The 22096-nt window shown below is 38.4% G+C and overlaps 1 protein-coding gene across 7 annotated transcripts in view; it reads right to left on the bottom strand.

Annotated features, from left to right (window-relative positions):
• Positions 1-22096, bottom strand: part of LOC134844594 (myoferlin-like) — a 64780-nt gene that overhangs the window by 35045 nt on the left and 7639 nt on the right. For 6 of the 7 annotated variants that reach the window (XM_063861347.1, XM_063861346.1, XM_063861345.1 and 3 more), the window contains exons 8-20: positions 21180-21435; positions 19537-19580; positions 19226-19308; positions 18447-18661; positions 17775-18077; positions 14729-14835; positions 6506-6704; positions 5803-5955; positions 4875-5018; positions 4371-4646; positions 1639-1787; positions 1029-1131; positions 427-516 (exon numbers count right to left, since the gene is read on the bottom strand). In XM_063861347.1, the coding sequence (XP_063717417.1) occupies positions 427-516; positions 1029-1131; positions 1639-1787; positions 4371-4646; positions 4875-5018; positions 5803-5955; positions 6506-6704; positions 14729-14835; positions 17775-18077; positions 18447-18661; positions 19226-19308; positions 19537-19580; positions 21180-21435 (2122 nt within the window). The remainder of the gene's footprint in view (positions 1-426; positions 517-1028; positions 1132-1638; positions 1788-4370; positions 4647-4874; positions 5019-5802; positions 5956-6505; positions 6705-14728; positions 14836-17774; positions 18078-18446; positions 18662-19225; positions 19309-19536; positions 19581-21179; positions 21436-22096) is intronic. The other variant, XM_063861351.1, reaches the window with a different exon arrangement.

The following is a 22096-nucleotide window of genomic DNA, read 5'->3' as shown; positions in this document are numbered from 1 at the left end:
CATAACTTTATTGAAAAAAAATCACAGGTAAATTTATCGAAAATATTTGAGCTCCAGACAATAATATCTAATATCTCTCGCATACACATGGCATAAATAGTTTTGGTCAAAAACGCTTAGCTAAATGGTCAAAAACTGACTGAATAAAAAACACTCCAAGCATAAATACTCGGCTTTTTCTTCGAAAGTCGGAACCAAAAGCAGTGACTGCCTAAGAAAAGTCCCTTCTATTTGTCCGTTTTCCGTTAAAAAGTCAATTAGGTTTCACAATCACATGGTTTCATCATCAATTACAGACGCAACAATTTCAGTCAGGGATCATGGATTTAGGAACAGCATCGAACAGAAAATTGGGAAAATTCAATCGGAAATTGGGAAAATTCACAAAAAATTTTGAACGCCGCTTCCCGCGTGGGCTTAATTTACCTCCGTAGTTTTCCTTGAACCAGCTTGGTTGCTCACAGACAACATCGAGCCCCAACGAATCAGGTTCGATGTAAAATTGCCACCTGCGTCCTGCGGAAAGTTTAACTTTTCATTTAAGAAACCGACCACAATCTTAGGCGATCTGAGGTATAATTTTAAAATTTGAAATTGATTTAATCAAAGAAATGAAATGTGTTGACGTGTAATCAGTTTGTTCATCAAGGTAATTATGATCGCTCATATAAAAGAACGCTTAGAATCATTTTTGGGCATTGCTATGCTGCCAATCCAAAAAAGCCAATAATTTTTCACAACCATTTCCACAGATGGAGAAAAAGTTCAATTTTGTTGCTCCCTTTGATTCGCAAAAAAAGTAATCAAGACTAGACGAGCCTGCTTAAACAATCGAATAGCCTAATGTAATTTTCCAACTACCGCAACCCTACATGTTGGTTGGAATGCATCGTTTAGCATGCGTGTCCAATAACTTGCGGTTCTAGTTTTAGCTAATTGTTCAATTCGACCAAAAACTGCATATTTTAAGTTTTCAGCAATAATGAATATAGTTTAAAAGTGATAAGTTAAGATAGTGATGTACTAACTTGGGCCGTGACGGTGCCCGATTGGACGGTGAGTTGATCGGATCTGCTCCTGCCTCTGACCCACCTCCTCCTTCTACATAGATGGTACGTCTTCTCCGCCGGGCTACAAAAGCGCGCAAGCAAAATGATATCTGAAGTTGGCTCAAATTATCCACAAATATGGTTTCTCTTAAAGTTCAATCGATTTGCTCCTCGGTAAAGCGGAAGTGCGCTTTGGAGAAACCACTTAAACTAAGAATATTCGTTTAAAACCTATTCTATTGAGCGTGTTCCCGAATATCACAAGGAGAAGTTTGAATCTTATGTTAGCTAATTCAGATTAGTTTGAATCTTATGTTAGCATAATTTTTTTTCGCTCACTGAGATAGTTGGGAACACGCCTGGCCACCGCGTTAAATTACATAATGTCTGTAGATTGATAGAGAAAGCCCAAATGAACTCTTATAGCTAAAAAACATCCCTGAAATCTTATGGTTTGGGCGATTTTAGTTAATAGAATCTTTTGACATGCAAGACTTTGGTTTAAGAATACCAAATTAACAAGGCTAATGCTGATACCAAATTAACAATGTTTTATTTGAGTCGAGGGGAACTGGGGACATCTTTTCACCTGTAGTTTCCAACAGTGGCTTCAACGCAGTACTCCCATCCCTCGTCATCCACAGCTCTGTTCAGGTCCAGTCGCCAATCCTCGTCCCACTCCCACCCCTCCGGACACTGGATCGCATCACGCGACGCCACTGCAATGGGGTCATTACGCTATTCCACAAACACAACCACAAATTACTCACAACAAATTACTCACAACAAAATACTCACAATATACCAACAATAATTTTATTTTCGAAACAAGCGGACAATTTTCATTTGAAATATTCAAAAGACGATCTCCTGAAGTTATACGACAAATTTACTCAGTGAGTCAGTGAACAAATTCTCGGAATTTATCAGCTGAGAAAAGGCCTCCCAATCAAGTAAACGATTAGTTCTTTTCAACAAAGATGACTGATCAATGTTTTCTGTCGCTTCTTTTTTGCCAGTTTCCAATTTTTCAATCGCAGAAAAATATTATGGCGATCATAACAAGTTCATCAGACAATTTTGCACGACCGACTTTTCCACTGAGAGGCGGAGAGTTAGCCACTTCACCGCACTCCCTGTTTTCACCATTCAAATCAGGTTCCAGAAACAAAGTCGATTGATATATCATATTTCAGTTTTGATAAATGTTCATAAGTTAATCACGGTTAATCGCGGTTAATTTATAGGTTAATTAAGCTGTGGATAGCTATGGTTATAATCCCGAATTTCGAAGAAAGTGACGGAATATTTTTTGCTTGAGGTGGTATTAGTTCAGTAAAATTTCGGCGATCGATTAAATAAGTTTTATCAAACAAAAATTATACCCGATTGAAAAAATTGACTCCTTCAAATCAAAATTTAAAGGTTAGTTTACTCAAAATCATTTTTTGTAAAGCTATCGGGCCATGCTCTGGACTAATTCATGCAAACTGAGAAGATCTTACTTATGACATGGAAAGACTAATTATTTATGCGCGATGAATTATCCTGCACTACAAAAACCTGTTCCGAATTATCCTGTTCCCAATTGAGTTGAGGCAACCTTAATTGGTCGTACTAATTGTTCCGATTTTCGAAGAAAACGAAATATTTATGCTCGGTGTGGTTTTTTTTTAATCAGTCAATTTTCACCGATCGGAACAATATTTTTCAACAAAAATTTTTTATACCTCATTGAAGATATCGACTTCCTGAGTTCAAATGTAAAACAAATATTTCACCTCCGATTATTTTTTGTAAAATTCTGGGGGTTTGAAAATTCCCAAAAAATGATACTTTCTTCTGTCAAATACTGGCAAATTTCTCCACTTTTTACCGCTCCACAAGTTTGAACTGTTTTCTTTGTAACGAGAAAAGTGTTCTGGACATTTTCCAATACAGCTTGATATACGATACTAGATTGTTGTTCCGACCATTGAAAATGGGGAGGAACTTTGTATTCGGATGTCTTTTATTTTTGTTTTTTTTTGGCTTTTTGTTTTCCACGCAAAATCAGCTGCCAAAAATAATCATCGGACAGGGTTAGTGATATATCATACAAAAGCCTTTTCAGTCGTGATTCGAACGACATTAAGTTTTCCAAAAAATTTTCTTTGTGTCAAGAAAAACCATTTTGAAATTTTTGATTTTTGGTCTAATTTCGAGCTAATTAGTTAGGTAGTTAGTAATTACAATAGCTTATTTAAGCTTAATCTAAGGCGTGAAAATTTAGTTTTACTTAACTAAAGGTAGTCTTTAGAGTTTTCTAACGCAATTTTGGAAATCAAAAACGTGAAAATTCAAAAAAAAAAATTGATAAACTTTTGAAAATGTTTTCAATTTTTTTTCGTTTTTCTAGTCATTTTTCTTCTAAACTGTTTTCCAATTGACCTATTTACTATGACTCTCAAATATGCCTAAGTTCGATTTTTTTCGTTGAGTTGTTTTATCACAACATGCAGAAAAAAACGACATCAATTTGAGAAAACATTTTTGTATTTTTTTTCAAGTCTATGATCGGAGCATTCTGTGCTACTTGAGCAGTAGCCGGCTGTCCTTGTATGTTTTTTAGGTTTCATTGCTTACATTATTTTGGAAAGAAAACGTCGGTCAGATGTTTTTAAGTTTATCGCTTCTATTCTAGTTTTTTCTTTTTTTTTGTTTTCCACGCAAAATCAGGTAGCACAAATCTTCAACGAAGTGGGCGGACTGTTATATCATAGTAATCCTCTTTCAGTCGTGATTCGGTCAGTTTAAAAAAATTGAAAATTTTTTTCAGGGCTGAGAAAAAGCGGTGTGATATATCTGAAATTTAGTCTAATTTTGAATGATAAAAGCAAGTGAGCAGGCCGGCCTAGGATAGAACGATAAGCCAAGAAATTTCTATAAAGACTTGAAAACTCAATTTTACTCCAGTAAAATTAGTTTTCAAAATTTTTTAGCGCCATCTTTGGAATAAAAAGCTTCAAAATTGCAAAAAAAACTGCAAAAGAAAATGACAAATAGTTGGAAACGTTTTTTTTGTCACTTTTGAGGAAAAGTGTTGTTCGGTATGCCTATTTTACAATGACTTTCGAAGATATCAAAGTTACAGGCTATCTTTCGTACCCTTTCATCAGACCACGCACAAAGACGACACTAATTTAATTTGTTTTATATATATACATTTTTTCAAGAATATGATCGGATAATTCTGTGCTTCTTGCTCAGCAACCGGTTACGCTTGTTAAATTAATCATTTTGTTCGCTGTTTTCAGTTCGAACTAACTGCAGAAAACATACCACATCAGTTAAAGCGTGAGGAGAGGGTCCCCACTTGCCTCCCGGGTTGCGACTCTCATTCTCAAAGATGTCCTCCAGGAACTTCACATGGTGAGCGTCTGTGTCGAAGGAGTGACTGGCTTCAGGTGAGATAAACCAATCGCCGGCCCACTGCCACCCACGAGGTGCCACAAATTTCTCCTTCTGTAGTTTGTAATGGCCGTGTTCATCAGAGAACTCTGGTCGAGTGAGTCCAGTAGTGGTCCAATTGCCGAAAAGAGACACCTGGTTCTCGTACTGAACAAACACTTTGCAATCAGAAGCTGCTTTTAAAATAATCTTTGAAGTGACTGCATAAATCGACAAAACAAGGGAAAAAATTCCAGCCCATTAGTCGGCCAATTTTTAGAACCAAAAAATGAGTATTTCGCAAGTTTTTGTTCTGACTTGTTTCGATTGAAATACATTCACGCGTAAAGATGACGAAAACTTGTTGAATTTGCGATAAATGCAGGTAGAGCTCACCGTTTCTCCGAAGACCTGGACGTCTGCGTCTGTGTGGATGGTGTGCCACTTGGGACTCTGACTCTCCAGACCCAGCCACAATCTCAGTCTGACCTCGGCGCTGATCTTAGTCCGCTGCTCCTCATCCAAGTCCACTCCAGGGAACTAACATCACAACACACCAACGATGGTTAAAAACTATGATTTTATTTATTTCATGAAATTATAGATACGATCAGTTTTCCAAATTTCACATCAACATGCCAGCTTTGCAACACTTCGAGACATGCACAATGGCGATATGTGCAATGAGAGCAAATTCAGTATAGAAGAAAAAATCAGAGGGTTGCAAACGACGTGGCAAAACCAAGATGATGGTTCAATACGTTGACTGTTAGTCAAATTAGTTTAATTTTTCCTGATTGTAATACAGTAATGCAAAATTCCCACAAAAACATTGCCAATGGAAACAAAAAAAACTAACAACAAGAGTATCAATGAAAATTGCGTTGGAGCAAAGCAGAGGATTATACTAGAATGAAACTTATTTACACAGAGGCGAAGCTACATTTCGCAAACACAATCAAGAATACGGCAAAATGTTGCTTTAAAAATTGAAATAAGGAAATGTTCCGGAATCGACCCCCAGAACTCGAGATTCTGAGTTTCACGTCCTCCTATTTCTGACATGCTCGCTTGAGCGTACACAAACTAGCTACCAGTAAAGCAGTTAGAACAGATGATAATTAATTGTCAATACTCAGCAGCAAAAGTGCCACCAAATGAGCACTTTTATTTGCGAGTTAGCTTGAAAAAGTGGGTTCGTGTTAGAACAATACTTGCAAGCTCGCGTGTGTACAGAGCAAAACTAAAACTAATCAAATAATGTCGCTGAAATTAGTTCAGTTTTGTTCTGATTTATGTTGTAGTTGTTGCTGGATTGTGGTACCTTGAGAAAGATGGTTTGTTTGGTGCCGCAGTGCCTGCCTCTGCCCCACTCCCAGTCAGAGTAGAGGACGTCGTAGGCGGGGATCCTCAAATAGGCCACCCTCTTCTCACCTGATATCATCCAAATCACCACGTCAGGAACGCTGTTCTGAGGCTGCAAAAGAACACAACAGAAACCACATTAAAAAGAATAGGAACGTGGGAACTATAGTCGACCATTTGAAAGGTCTCTTTTATAGCCAATTTTTGGATCCCCATCATGAAAAAAAGCTTGTTCACCACTTTGCTTAAGTCGTCTGGCTGTTAGGTTATACTGGTAATTCAAAACATATCACGAGGACCAAATATATAGGCAATTTGCGGATCTAATCTACTTAACAATCTCTCCCCCCCCTTTCAAGAAAGGGGGGAGATTCTTTAGTTGGTACAATAGGGGGGGATTGTTAAGTAGGTCCCCAGGGATCAACTTAACAATCTCCCCCCCCCCCCTTTCTTGAAAGGGGGGAGATTCTTTAGTAGGTACAATAGGGTGGGGGATTGTTAAGTAGATCCCAATTTGGTAGCCAGTATCACAATAAATTTCAACTCGAACAATTTAAACAAAAACTGAAGAAACTGAAAAAACCTATTGGTGCTAAAATACGTTGAAAATTTCTTGATTAAGTTTCGCTTCCCAAAATTTTTGGAAATTTTTGGATAAACACCTCAAAGCACATAGAGCGGATGGAAGCCAGGTATGTCTTGAGTTCCTCCACCGCCTCCTCCAAGTCAGTGCATGTTTCTCTCAGTTGGAAGGCGGAGTCGGCGATAAATGTCAGCTGCTTCCTCCTCATCCTGTACTGCTCCCGGTCCAGCTGATTAACAGCATGGCCTCTGCTCACATCAGCGTCAGGAAGTGGCAACCTAAAAGACATGAAGTACTGATTAGGTATCTAAAAAGATGACACACTCATTTCATACCCTTTTTTGACAGTTACCTGGAAATGACAGCCACCAGAAACGACACTTCAAAAAGCCCAAGTGACGGTCAAAAAAGGGTATGAGAAAAACTTTGCATTTCGCTAACTTTACATGAATTTTAAAAAATGAGCATACTTGAATAAACAATTTTTGAACTTCAAAAACTTTATCGTAAATGCTCATGTAGCGGCAGAAAATTGAAGTTCACTGGAGCTTTTTTCTGAAAATTAGTTTTGTAATCACACTTGAAATTGCGCGAACTTTCTGCAAATTGAATAAACTGCTGCGAATGATCGAAACTTAACTATTATAAACATTGACCCATATAGTTGTTACTTTAAAAAAACAGTATAACTTTGACCTAAAAGTAGGTTTTGAATGGGCCACATAGGGGCGACATTTAATTTTTAAAAACCTAGACTGGAGAGACGGGATATGAAGAGAGTAAGGGGCGGATGCTGTGTGCCTGTCATACCGCTACTGCAGTAGCAGTATTTATTATACGTATGTACATCTAACCTCTGGTGCTCAATCATTATTTTATGGTATTCTCAAGGTCATACGTAAGTGTTGACACTGAGATTAAGCGAGAGATCAGAGTACTTAACAATGATCTATCTCTCAGTACATAAGAAACCAAGAAAAGAGAAAATCTAAATTCAATATTCAGACTACAGTATTGAATTACAACTTGTTTTCAATTGATATCGCAACGCATATCACATGGCGCAGCCAGCAGGATTCGCAGCTCAAGACAACAGAACGGATATGGGAATTCCGGTATTTTGGGCATCAGCGAATCTAGACCCTCCGTGGCAATTCAAAATTTGGTTCGAACAATTTCTCATGGCGGTTACGGTCAAAGAAAATGTGAACCCAGAGATTATTTTGGAAGAACCAAAAGACATATTAGAGGAACCACCACCACGCCCGGAAACGCCCAGGGAAGGGGAGAACGAAGATGCGAGAAACGCTAGGATCCTTAGAGATAAATTAGCAAGAGACAGAGTAGTATTGGAGAACGAAGAAAGAAAAACAAGAGGCCCACGAGTCGGACACAATGTCTTCTACAACGAAGTACAAAAGAAACTGGTGTCACGATTATTTCTATCTTTGGGCACAGAGGGAAAGAAGAGATTCCTACAAAAGAATCCGCACGCAGAAATATCGAAAATGACGTTCAGAGAAATAACAGAGTTGGCAGAAGTCTCATTTCAAAAGGTAAAATGTGTAACATACGAAAGATACAAGTTATTTACGAGAATGCAAGAATCTGGAGAATCTCTAGAATCATTCCACGCAGCATTAACTGCTCAAGCTGCTCGTTAAGAACTGGGGACATTGGAAAATGAAATAGTGCGAGACTTGTTCATTTCGAAAATGAAAAACATGACATTGCAGGACACGTTGACATTCGAAACTCTGAATCCAGAGGAAGTTCTAAAAAGGGCTATAAAATTCGAACATAGCGAGTTAACCACAATGGCATTTCAAAAGACTAATGCTGCGGCTACAGGAGGATCAAGTAGCAATTACACATCGGGTGTGAGAATAAAACAGGAACCTGTAATGGCAGTTCGAAATTTGGGGGGGGGAAAACCAAAACCCCAAATAGAAGAGAAACAAATAACAGACAGAATAATAACAAAACTCAAAACACGAAAACAAAACCATGTAATAGATGTGGAAGGACGTTTGAACAGGGACATCTAAAAAATTGTCCAGCGATGGGGAAGAATTGTAAACACTGTGGTAAACCAAATCACTTCGCCAAAATGTGCAGATCCCGACAAGTAAGTGAAGTTGCGGAAGATTCGGAAGGATCGGTAGAGGAATGCGACCAGATCAGTGAAGGTGTTGGGTCATGTAGTGAATTTGAAGTTATGTCAATACAAACCTACCAACCGGAAAATGAGCGAGTTTCAAAATATGTGAAAGATCGAATCAACGAAATGAGAAACAAAACAAACGGAAAAGTGATACGAGTTCAGAAAATAGATTCTATTCGCGATCCAACATTGAATCGCGTAAAATCACTAAAAGCCATGGTACGAATAGATAACCAGATAATTCAATTAACAGTGGACACTGGAAGTCCTGTTTCATTTCTTAACTGGGCCACGACAAAGGAAATCATGGAAAAATCAAAAAAAGTGAGATTCATACCGTCCGACAAATTGAAATTACAAACCAAACTCGTGGATTACAACAAACAACCGATCAGTATCCTGGGAGCCCTGAAAACCAATCTGAGGTCAGCGGGCTGGGAGGTAAAGGGCGCAACCTTTCTGGTATCAGAACGAAAAACTAGATGCATCATGGGATTAGATCTGCAAGGACAAGTGGGAATAGTGACTACACAAAGACCGGCGCCAAAAGAACTCACCAGGTTTGACGTGCTCATGTGCGAGCAGTCAGAAGGTTGGAAAGAAAAATTTTTCACTAAATTTAAAAACTTATTTGAAAGGCAAGGCATTTCAAAAAATCACATTGCCAGTTCAAACTTCAAATACCCACTATGTCCGATTCAAGAAAAGGGGAGAAGAATCCCAATTCACATACAAGATAAAGTCGAAAAAGAAATCGAGAAGTTATTGACAGAAGGTCATATAACAAAACTTGATAAATGTACAAGTGATTGTTTTATCGCCCCGATTGTGATAACAGTAAAGAAGGACGACTCAATAAAATTGGCAATGGATGCAAAACCAATCAATAGACAATTGTTCAAAAACAAATACCAAATGCCGAATGTAGATGAACTTATTGATGGGGTAAGCCAGATTGTAACTGAAAACAAAAAGGGTACGCTATATTTTTCGGTGTTAGATTTGAAATATGCGTACAGTCAACTAAAATTGGCTGCTGATACAGCTAGACAATGCAATTTTAACATTGTGGGTGGAAAAGCAACTGGAACTTACAGATTCTTGACAGGGTTCTACGGTCTAGCAGATATGCCAGCTGAATTTCAAAAGGCTATGGATAGAACCATCAATCACGCTAAAAACACGTTCTGTTTTCTGGATGACATACTTATTGTGTCAAAGGGAAGTGAAATCGAACATGCAAACTTAGTAGAAGCAGTACTAAAGAAATTGGATGCGGAAAACTTGGCACTGAAACTCTCAAAATGTGAATTTTTTAAACAAGAAGTGAATTGGTTGGGTCACCATCTCTCAGAAGAAGGGGTTAGACCGAAAATCACTAAAACGGAAGCCGTAGTAAACTTGAACCAGCCGAAATCCCTAAAACAACTAAGGTCATTTCTAGGAAGCATAAATCACTTAGCTAAATTTATACCTAACGTAGCCAGTCTGACTGAAAAATTAAGACCACTTCTTAAAGAAGAAAATCAAAAGAAAAAGTTAAAAAACATGAAACTCCCGGTGAAAAAATTCGAGTGGGGGGATGTTCACACAGTATCATTTAATGCTATAAAAGGAGCTGTGGCAAATATTACGAAAGTGCATTATTACGATGCAAATCGTGAAACACGAGTTAAATGCGATGCTAGCCATGATGGGCTAGGGGCTACTTTAGAACAACAAAATGATGAAGGGTTGTGGGCCCCAACTTCGTTCGCATCCCGATACTTAAATGCCCAGGAAAAAAATATTCAACAAATGAGTTGGAATTATTGGCAGTTGTTTGGGCAGTAGATAGATATAAACACTACCTTCTGGGGAAACCATTTACCATCGCAACTGACCACAAAGCGCTTACAACAGCATTGGATGTTAATCAATCGAACAAGGCCTACCAATCACGTTTAACCCGGTGGGTTGACCGGTTACTGCCATATCAGTTCAACATAGTTCACATTCCGGGGAGGGACATGGGCATAGTTGATTATTTATCGCGTGATCCTTTCAATGATCCCTGGCCCGAATCAGAATTAGACGAAAAGTTTGTAGTAGCGACAATAAACTCTTTTCATGAAGCGTTCGACTGCTGGAACAGTAGGCTTAAAGACTCAAGGTCGCTCAACCGGAACGAAAACGTTCTAGAATGTTCTAGAAGGAATGTTACGAAACAGTCATCAAGTAATGGTTGCTATAGCAACCAAAACGGTCAAAACCGAACAAGGCTCGACCGGAACGAGAGAAAACAGTTTCCACGACTGCAAAAACAGCTAAACACAACAGTTCAACAGAAACAAATCACTTTTTCGTCAAATCAACCCACTAAACAGTCAGTCTTAAATAATTGCAAAATCAAAAAACGACCAGTAACGAGCAAAATAGAAAAAACAGACTCAGGGATCGAGATGTCAGAAAATAAAAACAGAGCATACGACTGGTGGTCGAACTCACCACAAGAATGGCGGAATGAGGAGCGCGAAGAAAGCATAATGGACCCAAAGTGGAACCGATCACTTTCCACCAATAACGAACTCTCGGAGGAGGAGGAGATCACAGAGGCAGTCCAACGCACGAGAAAAATAATACGAGGAGGCAGAAAAAATAGGGACAGCTCCGACAGCGAAACACGTCATGCACAACGAGTAAAATGGTCGTTGGAACCGGAACAACAACGAGTAGCGGATCAAAGACTGCTCTCATTCTGGCAGTTAATGGGCGGAGAAAACAATGTTCAGGAAAATCGAGAACTGGTGGCTCATACCCAAGAAGTCAGGGACAACTTGGAACACGAATCAAGTTCAACATCGCCAAAACCGAGCGCATCGACGGAACGAAAACTCAGTGAGGTGAATGTAATAGAAGTAGACCTGACAACCACAGAAGAGGCGGAGAGTGAGGAGGAAGTGTGCTCAATTCAACCGCCAAAGGGACTAGGAAAAACAGGACTGCAAAAGCAGCAACAAGTGGAGACCCTGGACAACCTCGCAAAACTGTTCGACAAAAACTTACTAGCAGAACTGACCACAGAAGACACGGGGATGGACCGCCTCAGGAGAGTGGTAGAGAGAGGGGATAAACAAGGATTCGAATTGATGGGACCCTATACAAATCCGTTGTGGTCACAGATGGCAGTTCAGGACGACTGCATCTTGGTGAATAATCGGCTAGCAGTACCAGTTCAACTACGACAAGCTGTCCTGAAACGAATCCATCGAGGACACCCAGGTCAGGAGGCTATGTTGGGAGCAGCGCAGTATCTGTGGTGGCCACACATGAATAAGGACATCGTGAATTTGGCAGAGGAGTGTCGTAGTTGTACCAGATATGGTAAGAATGTAAAATACCTTATTTCGAAAAATTCGTCAAAACCATTGCCACTGCTCACGCAGCCGGGACAGGAGGTACAACTAGACTACGCGGGGCCTATAGAAAATCAAAAAGGAAAAAAAATCTATCTTTTAGTAGCTATTGATCGATTCTCAAAATTTCCATCAGTGAAAGTTACAAAATCTACAAGTGGAAAGAGCACAGTAAAATTCTTGAGATCATATATCGACACACATGGAGTCCCTGAATCAATTCGATCGGACCAATTTTCAGGATTTAAGGGAAAAACTTTAAAAAAATTCTGTTCGGAACTCAATATCGAGCAAAAATTCTGTCCGGTGGGGGATCACAGAGGTTGTGGTTTGGTTGAACGTACAATTCAAACAATAAAAAGAAGACTGGGAGTGATGATGCTCGATGAAAATAATAAATCAATCAAAATATGCCTCAGCATTATAATGAGAGACTTACGGTGGAACAAGCAGAAAACAATTCAAGTATCTCCGTTCCAAGCACATTTCGGCAGACTACCAAAAACAGAATTTAAAATTGTGAGGGATAAATTTTTAAATAATTCTGATTCTTTAGACAAACAACACTTGGAACGCTCAGCACTGACTGCTTCTCAAATGAAACGAAGAATTGATCAGTCGAGAGAGAATCTAAAGATAGTGCGCAAGGGACAACTGAGCAGGGATACAAGCCCACTGCACAAGCAGCAGATAACATCGGACAGAGACAAAGAAAGAGCCAAAGCCCTAAAGGAATTGTTGGAAGCGAACGCCCGCTGGAACTACGAAAGAAGGGACGCGGCTAAAAATGACATCCGGAAATTAGTGGACGAGACAGGGCAACTCAATCCCGATCTCCGAAAGGAAATGATCTACTCTTGGGAGAAGGGATTTGTGGAGGACAAAATAGAAAACCAATGCAAGTCACCAACCAAGACTATACTTCGAAAAGACCCTCTACGGAAAAGCGGACAAGCCTTAACCAGACCACTAAAGGGGAAAATCGTTTCAGAAACGGACTCAACAATTAGGACATCAGCCGGTTCGATCTATAGGAAATCGGATATAGCTCAATCAAAAACGGTACTGACGCAAGAAAACCAGCGAAGCACGAGTAAAAGTCCATCGTCAGAACCTACCAAAAAGTTTAAGCGAGTCAGCTCTCCAGAACGACTAGAGGAGCTGGGATCAGAGGACGAACTTCAAGGAGAAATGGAAATCGCTGATACAATGAATCCAATAGAGCGCTTTCAGAGGAGCCAAACAATAGTCACTTCAAAGGACACAGAAGCCGGGGGAGGCCTGAATCTTGCAGTCAAAAGAGCAAAACCCAATTTGGCGGGACCAAAACCAAATACAGAGGAAAATATCACAAACAAGCCGGAAAAGGGCGGAAAGGAAAAGAAAGGCCGAAGCAAGAAACAACAGGGGACAAATCAAGCTGCGACTGCAGCAAACTCGGAGCAAGAGAAAGTAACATCTAAGCCGGAATCAGACACAGTAGATACCAAAATTCAGTCAAGTTCTACGCCGAAAGCAAAACAGCGTCCGAAACTGAAAGGCATTGACTCTCACACTCCTCTTGAAGATATCGTGGACACATTTCACAATCGAAATTTGGCACCGTCTGAATGGGAGAAGTACGCGGACCAATTGTTAAAAAGAGGAGTGCAGCGAGTTGCGGATGAACTTCGAGAAAATCCTCAACAAAGCTCGGAACTGGACACAAACTTCGAACCACCACAAGGATTCTCGGACGAATCAAGTGCAGAAGAGTCAGGTATTAGACGAAGTTCGAGACAAACAAAAAACAAAGAACCCAAACGATTCGGAGATCCGATAAAACATTCAATCAAAGAAATATCTGAAAACCTTACAGGTAGAGGTCTTCTAAAGGAGGCACTTAGACAATACAGAAACCAACTGAGAGATTTTAAAGATCGGGACGACAGACCATTAGAATCGAAAGTGCGACGACTCGAAAGACATCTATTTATGCGAAAATTCGGATATGCTACCTTGGATGAGGGAGTCGATTGGAACCCGAGTTGGGAAATCGAGCTGGAGGAAAACTGAAAAATACATAATCTAAAATCGTCAATTACCAGAAAAAAAAAAAAAAAAAAAACTTTTCTTTGAACTGAGTAAATTGAACTCTTTAAATAAATTATCCTACTGATGTTGTATAATTTATTTCTTTCACCGTGGGGGTGTGTCATACCGCTACTGCAGTAGCAGTATTTATTATACGTATGTACATCTAACCTCTGGTGCTCAATCATTATTTTATGGTATTCTCAAGGTCATACGTAAGTGTTGACACTGAGATTAAGCGAGAGATCAGAGTACTTAACAATGATCTATCTCTCAGTACATAAGAAACCAAGAAAAGAGAAAATCTAAATTCAATATTCAGAATACAGTATTGAATTACAACTTGTTTTCAATTGATATCGCAACGCATATCACAGTGCCTTAATTATAAATAGTTTTCATGAGTTAGCACATAAAGTATAAATGAACTACAGAACAGGCATCTACATGCAACAGTCTATTGCAGTAAAAAGACGATGCCCCAATTTATAATAATAATACTAAATTTATTATCGTGAACCAACAAAATAATTTGAAAAATTAACTGCATCAATTGCGGTTCTCTTTAGTGAATTAATTAAATTCAATCTTGGTCCTCTTCCTCGTGACAAAAAGTAGGATAAAAGAACAACGAATGGGTACTAATCTATGTCTTAATTTTTATTTGTACCTGCAGTGTTCTATGATCTGATCTAAAGCCTGAACGACACACTTGGCCTGCATCTGTTCACTCTCATTCGCCTTCATCGCCAGCTCGATCTTGTCCACGTTCTCCTCCTACAACAAGCCAAAACAAATTCTGGAATATTCTCGACTATTCAGAATATTAGATGCCGATGTTTTCAAAGGAAGCAACTAAGACCAAAGAAAACGGCAAAAACTTTCCAAAAAAACACAACTAAAAAAACTAAGAAAATGTTGTCTAGCATGATGTTGTATTTGCAGAAAACACGTCCAAAAACACATTCGACGGCGTTCAATGAAAATTCAAAAACAATTTTCAAGCTAACAAAAATTGCAGTCATGAAAAAATTTTAACTATTTTTGACGTTTTGCGCCATCCGGAGGAAAGCATAAGACATATGGTTCCCTGGAAGAACCCAAAAATAATTTAGTAAGCCGATAAAATATAAGTTGAAACCATTTAGCCCGGGAAAAAAAAGGAAAAGATACGAAGTCAAGGTTAGTAGAATTACAAAATACAGGAGTAAACAAAAACATAAAAAACCACTACAAAACGTATACAGCTTAAAAAAATCTACGATGTGGCAACTAAGCCGACAAATCATAAGCAGACAAATCATAAGCCCACAGGTTTTTGAAACTGAAGATTTCCCATTTGAAAAGAAAACAGGCCCTGGTCAGATTCGAACCCAGGGCCGGGGCCGTCCCGGGCTCATTCGTTACCGCAAGACTAAGTCTGCCGGAAACGCTTGGAAATTTGAATTCATTTTGAATCAAGATACCAAGTGATTCTGTTAAACAAGTTAACCCGAGAAAAATACTATATTCCGATTTGTTAATGCTTGCTAATCGCAAGCGTAATTAACAGGGTTGGCAAACAATTGTTTTCTATTAGAAAACAACGTTTTAAGCAAAAAAAAGGTTAAAAATAATGTTTATTTTCTAAACCAGGTTGTTTCAAGATTCTTGGCAAAAACACAGGTGCACAACATCAAGTCAATTATCTTTGAGCAATCTCATGCACATGGCAAGTTTCCCAACTTTTACAGCTCCCAGCTTATTTCTCAAGTTTTAATGTATCAATTAAATAGGACGCATCATCGAGCGTGGCATTATTCACCAGGGAGCCGTGGTGAAGTGGTTACGTCTCCGACTCCAATCGAAAGTCAGATATTTGCGGCCCACCATGATCCGTGGTAGTTGCATGAGGGAGAGGCAACATTAACCGGCCCGTAAAAATAACCAAAAAATGCACGTACACTTAAACAGAAGAACAACAGCGGTCCTCTGTGAATAGTCGAATAGCTTGTATGTTGGTCTTTTCCTTTGTGGATACACCATCGAAGTATCTTCAAGATTATTCCGCGGAATCAGTTGATTGTTATTAATTTTTGAACAATAACAGTAGAAAAAATCAAGAGAAAAAACAAGTGTTTTAGACAATGTTTTAACACGAAAGTGAAACTACGCTTCTCAGCACTTGCGAAACAAAAATTAGGGCCTGTGATAAAAATCAAAAGAAAAAAAGACAAAAAACTTCAAAAATCTTTCTTGACAATTGAAATTACAAAATTTGCAACAAAAGCGCAAAATGTCCAGAACTAAATTTCAAGCATCATTAGAAACTTTAGGAGGAGTTCTCAGAACGCTAGAAAGAAGCCGAATTTCCAAAAAAATCTGCGGAAAAAAGTCGACAAAAATAAGCAGACAGACCATAATCTCAACTAGCCGAAATTTTTCAGTTTGCAAAAAAAACATGTCTCGACTGAAATCGAACTCTTGCGCTTGGTCGTCACAATCAAGTCGGGCTACAGGAATTAAACCTGCATAACAAACTGAATAGTTTGCAAAAAAAAACAGGTCGCGTTCGGATTCGAACTACAAGTCTTTACCGTCTCAAGCAGTTATGTTACCTAACAACCAGATTTGCGGGATAGTTGGTTGAATATGAATCTATAACACAGAGGCGAAGCTGTGCTTCGCAAACACTAGAGAGAAGGCGACAAAAAAGCAGCTTTATAAAATGAAATGAAAAAAAAAAAATAGAAATAAGCCTCGAATTAGTAAGATTTTGCTACGTATCGTATTCGCACATGCGACCTCGGTATTTGGAGTCTCACTTTCTTCCCACTCGACTACGAATACCCAACAACCGACAAACACTAGTCACGAATCAAGCAGCCACATATGCCAATAAATTGCCAATGCCATGCAGCAAAAATAGCACCAAATACAAACTGACACTATTTGGCATATAATAATTTGAAATGTAACAAACTGAAGGCATCCACACTAACTTTACATGTAATGAATACGAAAGCATACAGCCTAAGTATGTATAAATTCAGTATTTCAAAAATATTTCAAGATATATTGAGTTAATAAATTTCTGAAATCAATTTTTTTGTTATTGAAAGGATATTTGAAGCAAATAGCTTTTGGGTTCATTTGAAAAATAATAATGCATCAACTGTGTTAGCTAATTGCTAATTGAATGTCAATAAAGGTGCCCAAAAAGTGGCAGCAAAATCCCCTTTCCACTAAGAACACACACACGCACACAAAAACTTTTTTCAGTCATCAACAGACGCAATGAGAAGCCACCAAGTCGATATAAAATAAACAGAAACCTATTAGAACGAAGTGAAGTAATTTAAAAAAAACGAATCGAGTTTTCAAGAGATCGAGTTGGTAAAATTACAATCAACATAAAAACAAAATTCCATTAGGCCGTATATTTTAAATGCTAACATGCTCAAAGTATGTTTGTTGCAACAAAAGTGCCCAGAAGAAGGAAGGGTCCAGGAGATGGACAAGTATTTACGGGAAATAAGTCTAGTACCCTACTGCAATACCCTTGCTTATCGCAAGGGTAAGCATGTTTTAAACTGCACTTGTTTTTTGTTCTGCCAACCTTGCATAATAAAGGTTGTTATTCAAAGCTACCAACATTACTTCATCGAGACTCAATAATACTAAAAAAAATTGTGGTGTATTTTATAAGTTCGTTTAAAAAGCCACAAGAGTCGTACCAGAGTATCAGCGATTTTGAGTAACATATTTAGTGCCTCGAGACGGAACGAGATGTCCTCCCACTGGCAGTTCACACTCAAACAGGGCTTCTTGTCCTGCCACGGTAAAAAGTAGTAGCTCTCCCCGTCATACACGGGATTGGTGGGTTGGGTGGTGGAGGGTTGCGGCGGCACGCTCTCGTCCAGTTTGTTGCCGTAGTTGCCGATGCTGATCTCGAATTCGACTGGGTCATCGTCCTCGCACAACATGGTTGCCTCCATGAACGAAGCGAACAGTGTGTATCGTCGACGACGCACAAATGGCTGCAAAAAATTATAAAGAGAATAGGAATCCGTCAAAAAGGTGTACATTAAATAGCGCACCCCACAAAAATCTGGCACAAGCTACATTGGGAACTTACTATTAATGATTGCGACCTAGTTACTCCTAAAGCAATTTCAACTATCAAGATTTATTCCACCAGTACTATCAATACTACTGTAGAGACAGACAACCTGTACAATCAATTCCAAGATGTTGAAGGAACCTTAGAAAAAGTTTCAAACTTAATGAATGAAACTGGTCCTTAACAACTTTATTGACTCAATTTGTAATAATCTCGCTGACTTCGGTGCTATTTTTGAATGATTTTCGACATAACAATTTTTGCCATAATTCGTATTTGTATTTACGTGCAGTCTGAACAAGTCATCGTTGTCTACATCTGCTATGTGTTTATCGGGCAACTCCCCAATCGTAGTTCCCAACTCCACCAGAACCCTCCCTCTGTACGCACACCCCTCCCCCTTGCCCTCGTTCAATGACTCATACTGGTCGGGCATGTCAGAGAACTCGCGAGTGGAGCCGTAGAAATTCATCCAAGTTGGACCCAAAGTAGGCAAGAAACCTGGAAAACGAAATAGAAACAATGTTCATTTGTGTTCTACGCCAAAAACCCGATGAGAATTTTTCAGAATCATCAATTTGATTGGCAATCAAAAAATCTTACTGAAATGAAAGTAGGCAGAAGCGAACAGAGAATTTAGAGAGACAAAACCATGGAAAATTGAAACCCTCAAGTTGTGCACTGAACTCAAATTCGCAAACTCTAGCGAGAACACAAAAAGCAGCTCTATAAAGTGTATTAAGAAAAAGTAGAAATAAGCCTCGAATTAGTAAAAACTCGGCTACGTCTCGTATTCGATCTGCGACCTAGAGACTTTGGGTCTCACGCCCTAGGACGCTTAATAAATCACAAATAAAGCAAAGAACAGATGCTATGAAATTTCCAATGCTTAGATCGTGATAATAGCAAAAGTGCCACCAAATAAGTGAACTTTTTTAAAGAACACATTTATTTGCGAGCTAGCTGGGAAAAAAGAAGGTTCACACTAATACACTATGCTCACAAGCTCGCTAGTGTAAACATCTATTTGTGGAAGTGGAAGCAAATAAAACTGCTAAGTGTTACCTTGTTCTTCAGTGGATCTGTCCTGTATCTTGTCCAGTTCAATGAAGACAGTGCCTATTGTATCATCCTTCGACATCTGATCCCTGCAAATCAGAACACAGAACATCCAGTTTATAAGTTATTTACACAAAACAGGTTGCTAATTTTGTAGTATTCTTTCTACTGGTTATTTGAAATCAAAAAAATCTAGGATGGTCAAAATAGTAAGCAACTTGGAAAAAAAATTCGCATGCGAGCAGTTCTGGTGGTGTTAATAAAGAGAAGTTATTCTTGGTTTCTAGTAATGGAGACAGAAATACAAATTTACTAACCAGTCTTTCATGTTGATCTTGATTTTGTCGCACATTGAAGGAAACTGAAAAAAAAGATATGCATAAACATGAGAAACAAATATAAGTTATCGTTCCGGCAACTCAAGGAAAGGGCTGGAGTGGAAATTTACAACACAGTGTTTCATTAGTATAAAAAACTCGCAAGGATTCCTGTGTTGTCTTGTCTCATCATACTAGAGCACTTCGAGTCGCGCCTCGAATTCGGAAAGGTTATTCAACAATAAAAAAAACATCACTGAATTACTCACCATGGAGCAAATATGTATAGTCAAGCCCGATGTGATGCAAGTTTTGTTGTTGCAACACTCACTTAACCAAGTTCTTCAGGCTTAATTTCACTCCCATATGGCTACTCATAAAACGAAAATATATTTTTATACACAGAGGCGAAGCAGAGCTTCGCACTACTTGCGATGCAAAAATTGTAAGTCAAGAAAAAACTATTGTTGGGAAAACAATTTTTAAAATTATATTAGCAACAAAATCGGCCTACCTCCAACCTACTTTTAAAACCTACCTGCTACTCATCGAAGTCTTCTGAAGACACGCAATCAAACCATTAGTAAACTGCATTGATGAATGAACCAAAACCACTAACTCTGATATACTTTTTGAATAAGTAAACGAAAGACATAAATACCGAACAATATGATTCAATTTTTCAGAAACCTAGACAAATTAGATTAGAAACACAACAAATGTGATCTGAACAATATTCTGAACAGTACTTTTGAAAATAGTCTGAAAATTCTGAACAAAAAAGTGATCTGAATATTACTTTTCAAAACAATATGGGCTAAAAAGCAATGAGAACATATTTGCAATTGTTGTATTTTCAAACAAAAAAATAAACAAAAAAATTGAGCGAAAACACAAACCCCTCATTAACTACACCAAAAACAAATAATAAAAACAGCTGATTGAAAAAACAAAAGCATGAAAGGTTAAAACCAACGTTATTGTGCAAAGTGAAAACAAAAAAAAAATAATTTTTTTTTTCATTTTTAAAATTTTCACTTTTATTACGAAGGGTCAGTGAAAGTGATTTAGATTTGCCCTAAACATTTTGCTAAGACTTCAACCATTCTTATAAAAACCAACAAAAAGTAATTTTGAAAAAATCATTCGGAAAATGAGCCGACGGGATTTAAGCAGACACTCAAGTGCCGAAAAAATACCGAAATTTTGTGGCACAGAAAATAGTTTTAAATGAACCCATGACAAGCACACAAGGCATATACTTAACATGAACATACCGCATTTACCTCTGCAGCAAAACACATGCGAATTCAATTTACGTGCGAATTCTGTGGAAAAAGTTGTTTACGGGAAAAAAGTCTAGTACCCGGTTGCAATTTCCTTGCTTATCCCAAGGGTTAAAAAATATATAGTACAAAAAACGGACTCTTTGGGTGATCAAAGCTCCATTGCTCAACAAAGGGTGTGCTAAGTTTTGCGCTCTTGACATGCCCGAATTTTGCGGTATCAACACACAATTTTGTTTCGCGTTTGAACCTTTCTTTAGCCAATAAAAAGAATTCAAAAAGAGAACCAAATACACTGGAGGAGGAAGATCAAGTTGATTTAAGCAGTAGTTGTATTTAGTGCATGTATTGACTTGCCTTGATCCCCAGTCTGAGTTCCTGGTTCCACTCTGGATGGTTGGACTCGGTGATCACTTTAGTCTTCACTTTCTTGCCCGCAAAGTAGAACCCCATGTAGGGGTCCACCAGCTCCTTCTTCTCCTCGTTGCTTCCGAGGATCTTGCGGATGCCCTGGAACATGGAGGTATCCATCTGGGGAACATCTTCTGCTCTGAACACTTTCAGCCAGAACGTCGCCGGCTGCAGCTGAACTCCGGCAGGTGCCAACAAGTTCCTGCAAAAGAACAAAAAGGAAAACTTAATGACAAACTCTCATTATATACCTCTTGTTATTCAAATGCGACAAAAAAGTTCAAATTCAACATTGTGAAATTCAAATTCATCAAACAGTTCAAAAGAAAAAACAAGAAGTTCAAATACAACAAAATCAAATTTTAACTATATAACTGTAAAAGAGCATCAAAAACAACAAGACTGCTCGTATATTTAGGCGAATCCCTGATTGTTCCGACTGCGTTTCAAGGCCAACTAAAAAACTTTTGGGCGAAAAATTTGATGAAATCATTTAAAAAAAAAGAAAAAAAAGTTTTTCTTTTCTTTATTCTTCAATTTATCCCCCACGCCCTAAAGTGAACTACAAAGGGATGTATTTAGCATCAGTTTTCATAAAAAGACCAAATGGTTCAACTCAATTTGATTCGGACCACATTAATCTGCCGCTTATGCGTGTTATAAGAACACAATATATCGCGCATTAATTATCCCAAATTAGCAATTTTTACGAAACTTTGCGAAAAAAGATTACAGGTGAATATCATTATAAATTTGAGCTCATGGCATTGCTACTTTTCAAATGGAACAAAAAGTTCCGCCAAAATTGTATGGCTAAAATGTCGAAAATTGATTTACTAAAAACCCGGCCCAGGCATAAATAT

The sequence above is a fragment of the Symsagittifera roscoffensis genome, chromosome 4 (assembly GCF_963678635.1).
Source record: "Symsagittifera roscoffensis chromosome 4, txSymRosc1.1, whole genome shotgun sequence".
NCBI classification, from domain to species: Eukaryota; Metazoa; Xenacoelomorpha; order Acoela; family Convolutidae; genus Symsagittifera; species Symsagittifera roscoffensis.
Note: the sequence above shows the minus strand (reverse complement) of the source record. Positions and strands in the feature narration are given on the sequence as shown.